The sequence below is a fragment of the Ailuropoda melanoleuca genome, chromosome 1 (genome assembly GCF_002007445.2).
Source record: "Ailuropoda melanoleuca isolate Jingjing chromosome 1, ASM200744v2, whole genome shotgun sequence".
Taxonomy (NCBI): domain Eukaryota; kingdom Metazoa; phylum Chordata; class Mammalia; order Carnivora; family Ursidae; genus Ailuropoda; species Ailuropoda melanoleuca.
In genome coordinates, this window is record NC_048218.1 from 7,603,998 (window position 1) to 7,619,642 (window position 15,645).

The 15,645-nt window shown below is 43.7% G+C and overlaps 1 protein-coding gene across 14 annotated transcripts in view; it reads left to right on the plus strand.

The window, feature by feature from the left end:
- The first annotated feature begins 13,186 nt into the window (after positions 1-13,186).
- The window catches only part of VPS26C (VPS26 endosomal protein sorting factor C), a 42,420-nt gene continuing 39,961 nt past the window's right edge, over positions 13,187-15,645 (plus strand). For 2 of the 14 annotated variants that reach the window (XM_034655622.1, XM_034655620.1), the window contains exon 1: positions 13,228-13,484. Coding sequence is in view for 11 of the 14 variants with exons in the window: in XM_034655620.1 (XP_034511511.1) it covers positions 13,428-13,484 (57 nt within the window). In the remaining 3 variants the exon portion in view is untranslated. Of the gene's footprint in view, positions 13,485-15,645 lie in introns of all 14 variants that reach the window. The other 12 variants (XM_034655637.1, XM_034655640.1, XM_034655644.1 and 9 more) reach the window with 10 other exon arrangements.

Genomic DNA, 15,645 nt, shown 5'->3' on the forward strand with positions numbered 1-15,645 from the left:
TTCCAGCCTCAGCAAGCAGCCTCCACCTCATGGTCCGAGAGGACTCCTCAAACTGTAGCCAGCATGTCCAAATTCTAACCAGCAGGACAAGCAAGGGGAAAAAGAAGGACTTGCACCCTCTTTTCGAAGGTTCTTCCTGAATGGTTGCATTCTTGTCTTCCATGAACATCCCTTTGGCCAGAACTTGGTCATGTGGCCACACCTAGTGATAAGTGTGATTGAGAAACGTAGACATTGTTCTTGACAGACACGTGCCCAGCTAAAAACAACTGGGGTTTTGGGAAACCTAGTGGCTCAGTCAGTTAAGCGTCTGACTCTTGGTTTCAGCTCAGGTCATGACCTCAGAGTCATGAGATGGTGCCCTGCTTAAGAGCCTTCCTCTCCCCCTCCCTTAGCCCTTCCCCCCTAAAATAAATAAATAAAATATTTTTTTAAAAAATTGGGGTTTCTACTGCTACAAGGGAAGAGGAGTATATCTTTTGGGGGACATCTAGTAGCCCCTCCAGTGTTCCTGACTAAATTTCTAAGATTATATGTACATCTTGGGTGGAAAATGAATTTAATTCACATGCAAGTGTGCTAAATTCCAGAAGACAGTAGTTTTTACCTAACTGCTGCTAGTCTCATGCTTATCTTTGGAGTAATGTAGTAAGTTCTTTGTGTAGCTCTGGGACCAATGTTTCAAGCAAGCAAGAAGAAAGAAAGAAAGAAAGAAAGAAAGAAAGAAAGAAAGAAAGAAGAAGGAAGAAAAATAGAAAGGGAGGGAGGAAGGAAGGAGGGAAGGAAGAAAGAGAGAAAGGGAGAGAGGAAAGAAGGAAGGAAGGAAGGAAGGAAGGAAGGAAGGAAGGAAGGAAGGAAGGGGTGGAGGGAGAAAAGAAGGGAGAAAGGAAGGGAGAAAGAAAGAAACATTCATATAAGTACCTTCCAGGGAAGAAGAACATGAAATGGAAGTTCAATGATTTCAGAAATAAACAAAGGAGGTTTTCCTCCAGAACTTAGACTGTACTGAATGATCTACTGATTACCAGTGAGCGGGTAATTTGAGTTCCTACTGAATGGGGGTGTGGTGTTTGGAGGAGGCTCATCTCAGAGTAGAAGCAAGGCACAAGGCAGCGAGAAGCAGGAAAAGGGGATGCTTCCCTGTGCTGACCATAAGTTTCATGAAGGCCACACAGGCACTCCTATCGGGAATGGGGTTTGGGTGACACCCCACTGGGGACCCTGCCCCCTCAGCTACAGGTAGAAGCCCTCTCTCTCTCCTCACACACCCCTTCACTAATCAAATCACATCGGGGCTAGGCCCTGAGATGTCCTCTCTTGGCCCACTTCTTTCTTCCTACATTACTGCCATAATTATTGTCCAGTCACTATTTTCTCTTCCGAAGATTTCTACGAACATCTCCTAACCAAGATGTTCAGTGAGATGCTACTCTCCCAATACATTCTGCACATTGCAGCCAGAAGGATTTTTCTAGCATGCAAAGCTGATCATCTCATGTTATAGGTTGAATCGTGTCTCTGCAAAAAAGAGACAGAGTTTCTATGGTGGAGTCCTAACCCCTAGGAGCTCGGAATGTGATCTTATTTGGAGATAGGGTCTTTACAGAGGTGATCAAATTAAGACAAGGTCATTAGAGGCCGTACAATGACTCTTCATGCTGCTGGAATCACGTGCTCAATCCTCTCTTCCCTTCTACGCTGTATGCTACATGAAGGGAAAGTCACGTCTGATGTTCCCTAGTACATCCTCAGGATTTAGTGTAACATATACTGGGCACCCGGTTAATAGATGTGGGACAACTGATCAGATGAATGAATGATATATTTTCCATGTAAATTGTGTATTTCTTTTTTTTTTTTTTTTTTTTTAAAGATTTTATTGTTTATTTGACAGAGATAGAGACAGCCAGCGAGAGAGGGAACACAAGCAGGGGGAGTGGGAGAGGAAGAGGCAGGCTCATAGCGGAAGAGCCTGATGTGGGGCTATCCCACAACGCTGGGATCACGCCCTGAGCCGAAGGCAGACGCTTAACCGCTGTGCCACCCAGGCGCCCCAAATTGTGTATTTCTATTTCCATTTTTACCCCAGGTTTTATTTTAAACCTTTCTTTTTTTTTTTCTTTTTAACGAGTTTATTTATTTATTCATGAGAGACAGAGAGAGAGAGGGAGAAGCAGGCTCCCTGCAGAGCCTGATGCAGGATTCGATCCCAGGACTCTGGGATTATGACCTGAGCCAAAGGCAGATGCTTAACCAACTGAGCCACCCGGGTGCCCTATTTTAAAACTTTCAAACATAGTGCAAAGTTGAAAAAATTATAGCGTGAACAGACATACATCAAACACCTAGATTCTAGAATTAATGCTTGGCTATATTTTTTTTTAAAGATTTTATTTATTTATTTGACAGAGATAGAGACAGCCAGCGAGAGAGGGAACACAAGCAGGGGGAGTGGGAGAGGAAGAAGCAGGCTCATAGCAGAGGAGCCTGATGTGGGACTCGATCCCACAATGCTGGGATCACGCCCTGAGCTGAAGGCAGACGCTTAACCGCTGTGCCACCCAGGTGCCCCTTGGCTATATTTGTTTATCACATGGCTATGCATCCACCAATCTCTCTTATTTGATTATGAGTTTCGAATCATAGGTGCCCCCAAGGTCCCTGGCAAACATGCCCCTTCAGCTTAGTACATACCCCTAGGACAGCAGATTACAAATATTCCTGAAAGCTATATCTCCTTAGTCCTTTGTGCCAATGCCATGACCATGTGGATTTATAACGCGAATTTACAAATGGAGTTCTGTAGAATTATGCAGTATTTCCTTTATTCTAGATCCTTACCTATTTCCAGATTAGGTGTATATTTAAGAGTAATATAGAAACTGCCCAGGTAAACCAAGAAGAGTTCTGTGATGACAGAGAAGCTAAACCAAAGAGGCTGTAACTGAAAAGGAAGAGAGGAAGCCTCCTTTGGAGGGTGCAGCCATCGTCCTGCTCAGTCAGGGTCAGAGAGGGTGAACCAAGTTGTGGAACTTCCCTCGGGGGCTGTGGTAGCACCTGGTACCTCCTTGCCACCCAGCCCTCCTGGAATTCCAGGAAAACCCAGTAGTACACTCCTGCAGCTGATAACAGAGACAGCGTGGGGAGCGGGCCAACGTCATGTCTAAACCTTACTGAGCCCCATCCCCGACGTGCTCCTAGGCATTCATGAGCAATGGCAGGAAACCAAGTCAATTTCCGTGATTTCCTTCCTGACGTCATCTTGTTCTACTCTTTGCAGAGCTATTAGCTTTACTCCGCAATACACATTTTGGGGGGGCTTGTTTTGCATAAGTTCTGGCTATGTTTATTCTAAAAAAGATTTTTTTTTTAGTGGATTTACACTTTACAGTTTTGGGTGACTCCAGTACACAAACTCTCAGGGCACGATGGCCCATCGGTGGCTCTGCTGCAGGACGTTCACAGGTGGCGCATGGGCAGTGTCTCCTTGGGAAATGACACCCCACGTCATTGCAAATAAATAGAAAGCAAACACCGCAATCGAGGAAAAGACCCGAGTGACACCACATCTTCACTTTATCCCAGCTGAATTATCAGAAGGCTGTGAAAACGAAATTAATGTAAGAGATAAAATATGCGGTTTTGACAAGTTTCCCTTTCTGCACTGCCTTTTTAATGCCGGAAGTACTTATCGTGTAGTATTCATCAATTTGCCTATTGGGGAGAGATTTAAAATGTCTCCCCTATAAATAGTAAGGATCTCCCCTAAAGAAGAACATCCAGAAATGAGTTAACTAATCGTGTCTATAACTTAAAATAACTCCATTTTTGACTTCAGTTAGGAACGCCAATATACCTGTGGTTTGCTTCAGATCATTTAAATTGGTCTCTGCCTCTTGCAGTTGGAAGAATCCCGACTCTGCCCTTACCAATGAATTCCTCTCCCCTCTTTTAAAATTTAATGGTAAATATATATATATATATATATATATATATTTACATTAATTTTAACATTAATAGTAAATACTTTAACATTAATAGTAAATACTTTAAAGATTTTATTTTCTTAAGTAATCTCTACGCCCAATATGGGGCTTGAACTCACAACATTAACATTAATAGTAAATACTTTAAAGATTTTGTTTTATTTTCTTAAGTAATCTCTACGCCCAATATGGGGCTTGAACTCACAACCCTGAGATCAAGAGTCTCATGTTCCACTAACTGAGCCAGCCCCCTTAACTTTAAAAGTAAATACGTTAAATTTAATGGTAGATAATTTTGAAATCATGCGTATCTGTGAGAAGAGGAAAGCAGAATAAAAGGTACCATGTCCTAAATACCCCAGTTACAGGCACGTTGATAGTTCAGGGACACAGGTTTTCTGTGCTTTTTGTTTGTTTAATTTAGATACTTATGTTGCGTGTCTTTTCTTCATTTGTTTGCCTGTTTTTCACAGCAGTAATCATACAGATAAAATTTTGTATTTTTTTTTAAAGATCTTACTTATTTATTTGACAGAGACAGCCAGCAAGAGAGGGAACACAAACAGGGGGAGTGGGAGAGGAAGAAGCAGGTTCCCACCAGAGGAGCCCAATGTGGGGCTCGATCCCAGAACGCTGGGATCACTCCCTGAGCCGAAGGCAGACGCTCAACGACTGCACCACCCAGGTGCCCCAAAATTTTGCATTCTTTTTAAACTTTGATTTTAACACAATCATTTTCTTCACAACTATATGATTTAGTTTTGAAGTCAACTTATGGAAGTATAATTTATGTAAAAGTATAATTTATATAAAATGAAACACATCTGGGGCACCTGGGTGGCGTGGCAGTTAAGCGTCCGACTCAGTTTCAGCTCAGGTCATGATCTTGGGGTTGTGAGGTCAAGGCCCCGCATTGGACTCCACGCTTAGCTCAGAGTCTGCTTAAGACTCTCCATCCCTTTGCCCCTCCACCCTGTTCTCTCTCTGACTCTCTCTCTCACTCTCAAATAAATAAAATATTTTTAAAATAAATAAGAAAAATAAAACACATCCACTATGTGTGTGTAAGTGTGTATATATATATATGTATAAAACATATACATATATATACACATATACACATGGATAACCTAAGTACCTCCCTAATCAAGACATGGATTTTTCTTTTTTTTCCTTTTTATTTATTTATTTATTTATTTGACAGAGACAGCCAGTGAGAGAGGGAACACAGGCAGGGGGAGTGGGAGAGGAAGAAGCAGGCTCCTAGCAGAGGAGACTGATGTGGGGCTCGATCCCAGAACGCCGGAATCACGCCCTGAGCCAAAGGCAGACGCTTAATGACTGCGCCACCCAGGCGCCCCAAGACATGGATTTTTTCTATCACCTTAAATGTACCCTCCTGACCCTTTGCAGTCAGCACCATCATGGCCCCTCCTCCCCCAGCCACCGCTCAGACACCTGGTCATCTGTTGATTGATTAGCTTTGCCTCCTTGGGACCTACACTAAGTATATAGATTTTTATGGCTGGCTTCTTTGGCTCAGTGTGTCTTTGGGACCCAACCACGCTATTGCGTGTATCAGTAGCTTGTTCCTTTATATTCATAAGTAGTGCTTTATTGTATGGACATACTACACTTTGTTTATCCATTCACCACTTGGTGAACATTTGGGTTGTTTCCAGTTTTTCTTGATTATAAATAAGGCTTGTATGAACATGCACGTAGAAGTCTTTGTGCGGACATATGTTTTCATTTTCTTGGGTAAACACTGGGAGTGAACATGCTGACCCTTTTATCAATTAGGCTGTTTGTCTTATTATTGGATTTTAAGAGGCTTTTTAAATATATTCTTACATGTGTACTTAGTCAGATATGTGTACTGCTAATTTTTTCTCCCAGTGTGTTGCTTGCCTTTTCATTTTCTTAGTGGTGTATTTTGAACAGCAAAAGTATAATTTATCATTTTTTCTTTCATAATTCAGGATTTTAATGTTTAGTCTAAGACTTTTTTGTCTACCCCAATGTCAGGAAGATCATCTCCCATGTGTTCTTTCAGAAACTTTATCTTTTTAACATTTAGGTCTGTGATCTATTCCAAGTTAATTTTTGTATATGGTGTGAGGTAAGGATTGAGGTTAATTTTTTTAAAAATAATTTTTCATCATTTTGCAAATATCTAGTTGTTCCAAAACCATACATTGAAAAAGTTTCCCTTTCCCCATCAAAATTACCTTGGCACCTTTGTTAAAATTCATAGGATTTTTTGACTACATATATACAAGTTTATTTCTGACTTCCTGCTCTATTCCATTGATGTAATTGTCTATCTTTAAGCCTTGGCCATTGTTTTATTTTTAATTTTTTTGACCACTGTTTTATATTAGGTCTTAAAGTCAGGCAGTCTAGATCCTCCAGCTTTGTTCTTCTTTTCCAAAATTATATTTGCTATTCTAGTTCCTTTGCATTATCATATAAATTTTTTAATTAGTTTGTCCATTTTTAACAAAAGTCTGCTGGAATTGTTGAATGGGATTGCATTGGGTGGAAGAATGGACATCTTAATAATATCGAGTCTTGTACTCCATCAATTTACAACTTATTTCTTTCTGCATAGCCATGTTTTTAGCGGCAGATAATATCTCACTGAATTGGAATTATAGTTCACCAAACCATGCCCATTTTGTCAATTAGGTTGTTTCTAATTTTTTATTATTAATAATTTGCTACAAATAACATGGTGTTTAAAGATTTTTTTTTTCAACTTTAGGGTTATTTTCCTGACATAAATTACTGGGTCAAAGAATATAAACATTTTATAGGTTTTGGTATGTATTATCAATTTTTTTCTTCTCTGTTTGCTACAGACTTATGATCTTTTACCATATATTAAAATCTCATGTACTAACAAATTGGAATCTGTTCTGAGCTACTCTGTCCAATTGATCTTATGCCAAAATGATGCTGTTTTAATTCTTTTAGCTTTACTATGTTTTGTGACTAGTAAAGCTCTTTTCCCTATAATTAACTTTTAAAAAAGATATATCAGTTCCATTCTTTTTTAAGAAAAATTTTTATTAAATTTACTCATTAAAAATTATATTGAGAGGAATTAGTTAAGCCTAAAAATTAATTTTGTAAGACTGGACATTTTAAAAATTCAGATTTCCTCTTCAGAAATACTGTACATCTCTCCATTTTTCATGTATTTCTTAATTCAGCCTTATAGTTTAATTCATGTAACTCAAACATATTACATGCAAATTACTCTGAGTATTTTATATTTTTATTGCTGTTGAACATACAATCCTTATTTTCATTTTATTTTCTAACTGGTTACTGTTGTTAACAGAAATGCCTATTGATTTTTGTATATGTAGCTGTTTTAAAATCTACAGGCACAACACATAAATGGTCAAAAAGGTAACAGTCTTCATTTCTCTGTAGATTAGCCCAATTTAGCTCTCCAGCAACCATTTCTGCTGAGGGTGGGGGGAAAATCGATGTTACTATTTAGTTGGAACTCAGTTGATAGTGCATTACATTCTCTTTTCACATCCCTCTTCTCCTTCTTGCCTTCTCCCTGAAATATTCTGTCTGGGATGGGGAGAGGTGTAGGGTTCAAACAAGCCACACATCTCGGCCAATGCTCCAGCAGGAGCAGGTTGCAGTCCTGTTCCCACACAGGCGACACCACGCTAAGGGGGTTGTTAGAATAAGCCATTGCTGACTCAACCTGCAACTCACTCTTGCAGGGTCTTCCAAGCCTCTGCTCCTTCACTCAGGCTCTCTGCTTTTTTCTGTCCTTTTCTATAGCCTGGCCCATTCCCATCCTCAAATGGGATGGCGACTCCAGAGGACAGGCACCCACACCCTACCCCAAGATGTACTTCGTTCTGTTCTCTTTTTGTGCCTTTTCCTCTAGATCAGACACATGTCTTGTCTTCGGCAAAGCGCTCCTTATCACACATTTCGTGCTCCAGGGCATAAATTTGATGGAGGGAGAGCTGGGGTGGGGGGGTGCCTACTAGGAATTATAAGGGATAAAAAAATACCTTGGCTAATATTTCAACGATATTGTCTCCTTCTATTATGGAATTCAAACATACAGAAAAGCACAGAGAATAATATAATAAAGGTTCATGTCCCTATCACTCAGCTTCAATAATTATCAACATCTCTCACCTATGGCCCTGCCTCAACCACACTTCCTCTCTCCCTTTTCCTTCCCTTCTTCCTGGAGTTATTTTAAAACAAATTCTACATTTCATGTCATCTCACTGTGGCCAAATATTTAGAGTCTTTTCTAATCATTTTTCAGAGAATTCTATCTTTGGTGTATCCCACAGGCTTTGGTATGATTCATTCACACTTTCTTTTTTTTAGCTGGTTATCGTATTTTTATTTGCTCCTTGACCTAATGTATTTGGGGGAGTTTGTCTAAATTTCTAAAGAGTTAAAATTTGGGTGGTTAAAAGGATCTGGACTGTACTTAGTTAATTGAATATGAGATTCTCTTTGTGGCATAGTATGCAATCAATGCTTACAAATGCATACAGACAGTTGAAAAGGTGAATCCCCTGTGATTCCATTATATTTAATTGTACCTCTTCATTACTTTGTTAAAATCCTCTAAGCCTTTATTCTGTATGCACTCGATCTCTGACAGACCATGTTGTGTTAAAATCTTCTACTAACTGTATCTACTAACTGTCCATTTATCTATTTTTTGTACATATATTGTTGCTATATTTTACAGTTTGAATTGTGTTCCCACCAAATTCATATGGTAAAGTCCTAACCCCCAGTACCTCAGAACGTGACTATAATTGGAAAGAGGGTCTTTACAGAGGTAATCAAGTCAAAACAAGGTCGTTAGCGTGAGCCCTACTCCAAAATGACTGTGTCCTCATAAAAAAGGGGGCACTTGGAGACAGATGCCCATGCAGGGAGAACAGGATGCAGATGAAGACATAAAAGGAAGGCAAAGCGAAGAGTTGCACAGAAGACTGCCATCTGCAAGCCAAGGAGAGAAGGTGGGAGCAGAACCTTCCCTCGAGCCCTTGAAAGGAACTGACCCTGCTGACCCCTTGTTTTCAGACCTCAGTCTCCAGAACCAAACAAGGGAGGACAGTGCTGTTGTTCTCAGCTGCTCATTCGCAGCACTTGGTGATGGCAGCCCCAGGAAGGTAATACACCGTTCACCTCTCCTACAGTGTGTCTTCACCACCAGTTTCTGTAAAATCACCTTTGCCTGCAGGTTATACCCCTGCTTGATTTTCACATTTGACTGGCAGGACTTTGCCCGGTCTCTTCATTAAGACGCTGTGTCACCTTGCACTTAGCCCAGACATTTGTCATGTGAAGATAGGGAGCATGGCGATTGGTGATTGCATATGTGAGCTCTGGATCAAGATGGGTGGCTGCCATTTAGTTGCTACATGGCTTTGAGCAAGTCCATTAATCCTTCTGGGCCTCAGTTTTTCCCATTTGTAAGGTGAGGGAACTGTAATTGTCCTTATAAGGATAAAACAAATTAAAATATTTAAAGTGCTGACAACAGTGCCTGACCCACCGCAAGTACTTAACGTATATGTGAGTCATTATGAATCCTGTCAGCTTTATAATGAAGGTACTGAGATCATTTTACAGAGACTCAGGGGAGTTAAGTCAGGAAGTTGGTGTGACAGGATTGTTGGAGGCTGGGTTGCCAGGGGGCAGGCCCTGAGATGGAGGTTAATGGGCAGGAAACATATTAGAGGGTACCCTCCAGATCAACGGGTGTGGGGTTGGAGGTGAAGCCAGCAGGATTGGGTTGGGCAGAGGAAGTTTAATTGTGATGCAATCACAGCAAAGCCGCCCCAGCCAATGGGAGCAGAGTGCTTTAAAATATGTCCACAAATTCTCTGATGCTGTGTTCCAAAGGTAGAGCCAAATCCCCTTCCCTTGAGTGTGGGCAAGAGTTAGTGACTCTGTTCTAACCAACAAGAGAAAAGTAAATGTGAGAGTTCAGAGCCTAGGCCATAGAAGGCACTCCAGCTCCCTGTTTGCTCTCCCTGTGGGACCACCTGGTCTGGGAGAAGTTAGCTGCCATGCTGTGAAGACTCTCAAGCAGCCTGTGGACAGTCCCACATGGTGAGGAACTGAGGGCTCCAGCCCACGCCCACATAAGGGTGCCATCTTGGAAGTGGATCCTCCAGTCCAATCCAGCCTTCAGATGACTGTGGCCTTGTCTAACTAACATCTTGGCTGTGATCACCTGAGACCTTGAGCCAAAACTACCCAGGGAAGCTGCTCCTGAGTTCCCGACTCACAGCCACTATGAGATCAAATGTTTATTGTGTTAACCTACTAATTATTGAAGGTAATTTGTACAGCAATAGAAATCTAATACAGGGATCTGACTTGTCCTTCAGAGTTGTTCCAAACTGGAGTGAGGGGAAGAGGGCTTTATATCCTAAATTGACTAGTCATTAGATGTGGGCTGTCCCCCCAACCCCCCGCCCCCCCCAAAGGACCATGACTTTGGGCAAAGCAGTTCTCTTCACCTAAGGGCAAGTTGTGAAGAGTGACTGAACCGACAGCTGTTGAGAGCAACACTCTCAGCAGCTCAGGAACATGTCCCTCAGTTCTGAAAGGTCTGGGCAGAGCATCACAGCCTCCACTGAAAGGTGTTTAGTGGGACCTCTCCTACTGTCCTGGAAGGGGAATTAGGCTCACAGCTGAAGCAAGCATAGTAGCCTGTCTTCTAATGAAAGATGCCTACAATTGGAGACAGACACTTTCCCCAGGGCTTAATAAAAGCTGCAGATCAAGCCCCGCTTCCATCAAATACTTCCCCAATCCTGTCCATCTCATTCTACAAAGGGAGGGAGAAGAATGAAAGGAGGCAGTTGGCCTTGTGGAGAGTGCAACATTTCTTGTGGGAAGTGACGTAGAGGGGGAGGCTGCGAGGTAATCTCTCCTTGGTATGGGTTGGGCCTACTGGAAGGCAAGGCTGGTCTTCCATTTACTCCTTGCCAATCTGTCTTGTCAGCATTCTTGCTGAGCTATTCCTGTCTGCATTTTAGGAGGAAGCAAGAAGATCAAAGAGAGAAGGGTGAAGAGGAGAGGCCTTGGGGCAGCTTCCAGTCCAGCCCTTCCATGTAGTAAGGATGTGTATTTCTCATGAGTCACGTGGATGGACTCCATGGAAGATAAACTGTCTTGAGCTGCCTTGCTGAACTCTCACCAAGAGTCTGAGTGCACTAGTGGGTGCTGGCAGAGGGTGATGGAAAAGATCAAGCTGGAGACAGATCTCCCATGGAGATGTATGGAAGGGAAAAGGCCAATAAGGCCTTCTCATGTGTCCTCGGAAAGTTTCAAACAAGGGCCAGTTATCCATACAAGCAGGAACCAATTAAGAGAGAACTTTTGCAGAGGCCAGTTAAGCGATGCTTGCCTCAACACAGAAGCCAGGCCTGAAGAGGCTGCTGAAGAAGCGCCCAAGGGCCGGAACCATGACTCTCACCTTCCCACCCCCACTAAGGCTCTGGTGTCCCACTCAAGTCATGAGATTGGCACTTTGACATGGTCTGATTTGTACTAACTGAAAATGACCAGAACGTTAAGGGTATGGCCTAAGGCGTGGTTAAGGGATGGTTAAAGAGTAGTGACTGGAGAAAACTGGACGGTTTCGTGTTTGGCAGCCATCACGCAGAGAGGGCTCAAAAACTGCTGACACTGGCAATTGCTGGAACGGAAGCTCTTTGCCCTGCGCTAGCATTCCATAAAGATTGTGTACAACCTACAAAGATGAGTGAAGCATGGCATACCTGACGTCCAGAACAAGAAATGGACTGTTGTAAACTAAGTATGAAGCAGGTTTGCTGAGCAAACAGGTCTAGAATGTGGATCCTTCTGTTTCTTTTCCTGCTTCCCTGCATTGTCTACAGAGTGATATTTTACCAGATGGAAATGATGGGTGAGTCTAGGGGAGAGGGATTCATTTCCTGAATTGCAAGTAGACTAGACTGTGATTATTAAATATCCCTAATGAATTGTTTTAGAATTGCTGAGTTTGAGTTGCAGGAAGACATCCAAGCGAGAAGGAAGCCCTGAGGCCAGAGAGGAACGAGCTGAAACCGGAGACCTGAATATTGGGAAATACCACCTTGTACCACCCTTCACAAGCAATTGTAGCTACACCACCACCACTGTCCTATAAAATGCCTTAAATTCTCAAGAGGGCAGCACCGGTAATACTGACTCATGAAATTGTACAGAAAATTTCTAATGTAATCCTAAAAGTAATGCACTTTAAATAACAGACATCAAAACTAAGGAATTTAAAAACAAAAAGCACTTTTTCACCGCACTGCCAGTTACCAAAATAACGAAATGTTCTGCTTATTGGAAAAGTCCGGGTTTAAAACATCTACAAGGAATTTTATTTCAGTCAAAGCAGTGTGTTGCCTAACACTGTATTGCTGCCAGGCCTGGAGGCAACTCTCCCCCCAAACCAATATATGTCTCGTGTTTGATTCGGTCGGCTCCGGCTGGGAATAAAAAGGGAGTCCCGGCAGGTCCGCTCTGGCTCCAAGGTTCTCACGTCCCGGCGCCGTGGGGAACCCAGGGCCTGCGGGCCGCGCCTTCCCGTATTCTGCGCACCGACATGAATATTCAGCACTCCGTTCCAGGGCGCGCGCCGGGGAAGTACCCACATGCCCCTGCGGCCCCGCGCGGCCGGGCTGCAGGGACCCAGCGTCGCGGCTTGTAGCGGGGTGCGGTCATCCGGCGCTCCCCGAGACCTTGGCCCCCGGCCCGGCGGCAGAGACGGAGGCGGGCCAGATGGACCGCCCGCCAATCGGCGCCTTGCGGGCCGGGAGCGCGGGGACGCAGCGCCGAGGACGCCGCTCCTCAGAGCCCCCGGGAGAGACTGGGGGAGGACTAGAGATGACGAGAGGAAGGAAACTGGGGCGGGAACGCAGTCCCCGGCTATCACGGCCTTGATGCCAACTCCTTAGCGGCGCACAGCATGACGGGAGCCTCACCTTCCCGGCACAGGCAGGACCCGCGACGCGGCCTCGGCACCGCCCCCCACCGCGGGGCACGCCGGGACAGAGCCGTTTTCTCCCCGCCCCCCCCGCTCCAGTAAAAGACGAGGGAGGGTATTTCCGGTGTTAAGACAGTCTTTACGGAAAGGGTGGGGCCGGCATTGTCCCGCCCCTTACGTCCGGCAGGGCGGGGCAAAGAGTGACAGCGCCTCGGCCTGCGCTAAGACCCGCCCCTGCGCCGGAAAAAGGAAGGCTGGGGAGTCGATCCGGAATTGGGAGTGCTGTCTCCTGAAAGGACTGCGGGCCTGCGAGGAGAAGGGGGCGGGGCCCGGCTTGGAGGGGCGGGGCAACTCGCCTTCCCCTCGGGTCACGCGCGGCAGGAAGTCGCGCCCTCAGCGGAGTAATCGAAATGGGGACCTCCCTGGACATTAAGATTAAGAGAGCGAACAAGGTTTATCACGCCGGGGTAAGTAGGGTGGGTTGGCCTACAGGTTCCGTCGTCTGCAGGGCCCCGCGCACTTCTGGGTGTCCCTGGGCTGGGCAGAGCGCTCCTCCAGGTGCGTCCCCGCCCGGTGCGTCCCCGCCAGGTGTGCCCCGCGCGCTGCCCGAACCCTACGAGGGACCCCGGGCGGAGTCCCCGCCACGTCCTCGGGCGTGCGGGCCGAGGGGCCGGCGCCTGAGCTGCAGGGTTCGCAGTCTGGCCCTTTGAACGTCCGCTTGGCCTTGGGTCCAGAGCTTGAGCTGTCCGTTGAGGGTGGAGTAGCTTCGTGTCCACATGTCCCGTTCCCTCACTCCCGACGTGACTGCAGAGGTCTTAACGAATGAAAGGTAGAATTCGCCTTGAAGACAGAAATACGCACTTCAGGGCCCGGTCAGGTCCAACACCATGCAAAAGTTACTCATTTTTTTATTCTTTGAATGATGTACAGAAGTCATGGCATATTAAAATGCAAGTACAAAAAAATTAAAATCTTAACGACAGCACTAACAAGTTTTGTGCCACTCGCCAATCACTTAACCTCCTCTGGCCTCAGCTTCCTTATTTGCAAAACGTGGATGATACAAGGTTCCTGTAGCTCAACCCTACCCTACATCAGAATCAGTCACCCTGGGAATTTTAAAGTATGATTGCCCAGGTCCCACTCCCAGAGATACCATTGATTGTAATGTGCAGCCAGTGTTGAAATCACAGCTAGCTCGCACTGTGGAATAAAATTGAGAGTAGTGGTTGGTCCCATAAATGCAAAGCAGTCTCAGAAAAGATTGAATACCAGGCAAAGATCGTGAACAGATGCTAAACCCTTTTGAGTGCAACACTACTAGGGAAACCTGATGCTTACACAGACGCAAATGGTCACCTCCCAAATTATTAATTTCAGAGGGAAAAAGCTACCTTCATAGTGGAGGAATCAGGTCATCACTAGTCTATCCACGATCAACAGTTGGCATCACCTCACTATCACCACTAATGATACTACTGACATTATGTTCTGGCATAATCATAGAGGGTCTGGCCTGATGGGAACAAATCTTCTATGTAGTATTCCTACCGGTTGAGGAACACTCTGAAATAATTGGCCTGCATTCTTAAAAAATGTGTCATGAAAAAAAGGGAGTTTTTCTAGATTAAATGAAACTATAGGGATATGACAACCAAATACAGTGCATAATTTTTGATAAATAAATTTGAGTATGGACTATATATTAAATAATAGCTTTGTATTGGTGTTAAATTTCCTAGTGTGATATTTGTGTTTTGGCTATGTAGGAGAATACTCCACGTACTGAAGTATTCAGGAGTAAAGTATGGCAATAACTAAATTTTGACTAGTTCAAGCACAGATTGTGTGTGTGCATGTGAGAAGAGAGAGCAAGTAGGGCAAAGTGTTAATAATTGACTACTCTAACTGAAAGCTGTATGAGTCTACTTTCTATTCATTTTTAGCAAGTTTTGTTGAGATGTAATTCAGATACCATAAAATTTACCCATTTAAGATGTAAAATTTAGTGGTTTTAATATATTCAGAGTTGCTCAAATAATCACTACCATCTAATTTTAGAACATTTTGATCCACCCCAAAAGAAACCTTGTACCTCTTAGCAGATATTCCTCATCCTCCCTACCTTTCCGTCCCTGGCAATCACAGATCTGCTTTCTGTCTCCATGGATTTGCCTATTCTGGAAAGTTCATATATGTGGTCTTTTGTGACTGGTTTCCTTCGTTTAGCATAATGTTTTCAGTGTTCATACCTGTAGCATGTATCAGTTCCTGGTTCCTTTTTATGGCTGAGTAATATTCCATTGTATGGATAGACCATCTTTTATTTACCCATTCACTTGTTGATGGACATTTATTTGGGTTGTTTTCACTTTTTGACTTTTATGAATAATGCTACTATGAACTTTCTAGTACAAGTTTTTTGGTGAACATAAGTTTTCATTTCTTTTGGATATATACAGAGGAGTGGAAATGCTGGGTGATATGATACTTTTATGTTTAACTTTTTTTTTTTTTTTTAAGAGAGCCAGCACATGTATGAGCTGGAGCGTTGGGGAGGTCAAAGGGAGAAAGAGAATCTTAAGCAGGCTCCATGCCCAGTAGGGAGCCTGACGAGGGGCTCTGTCT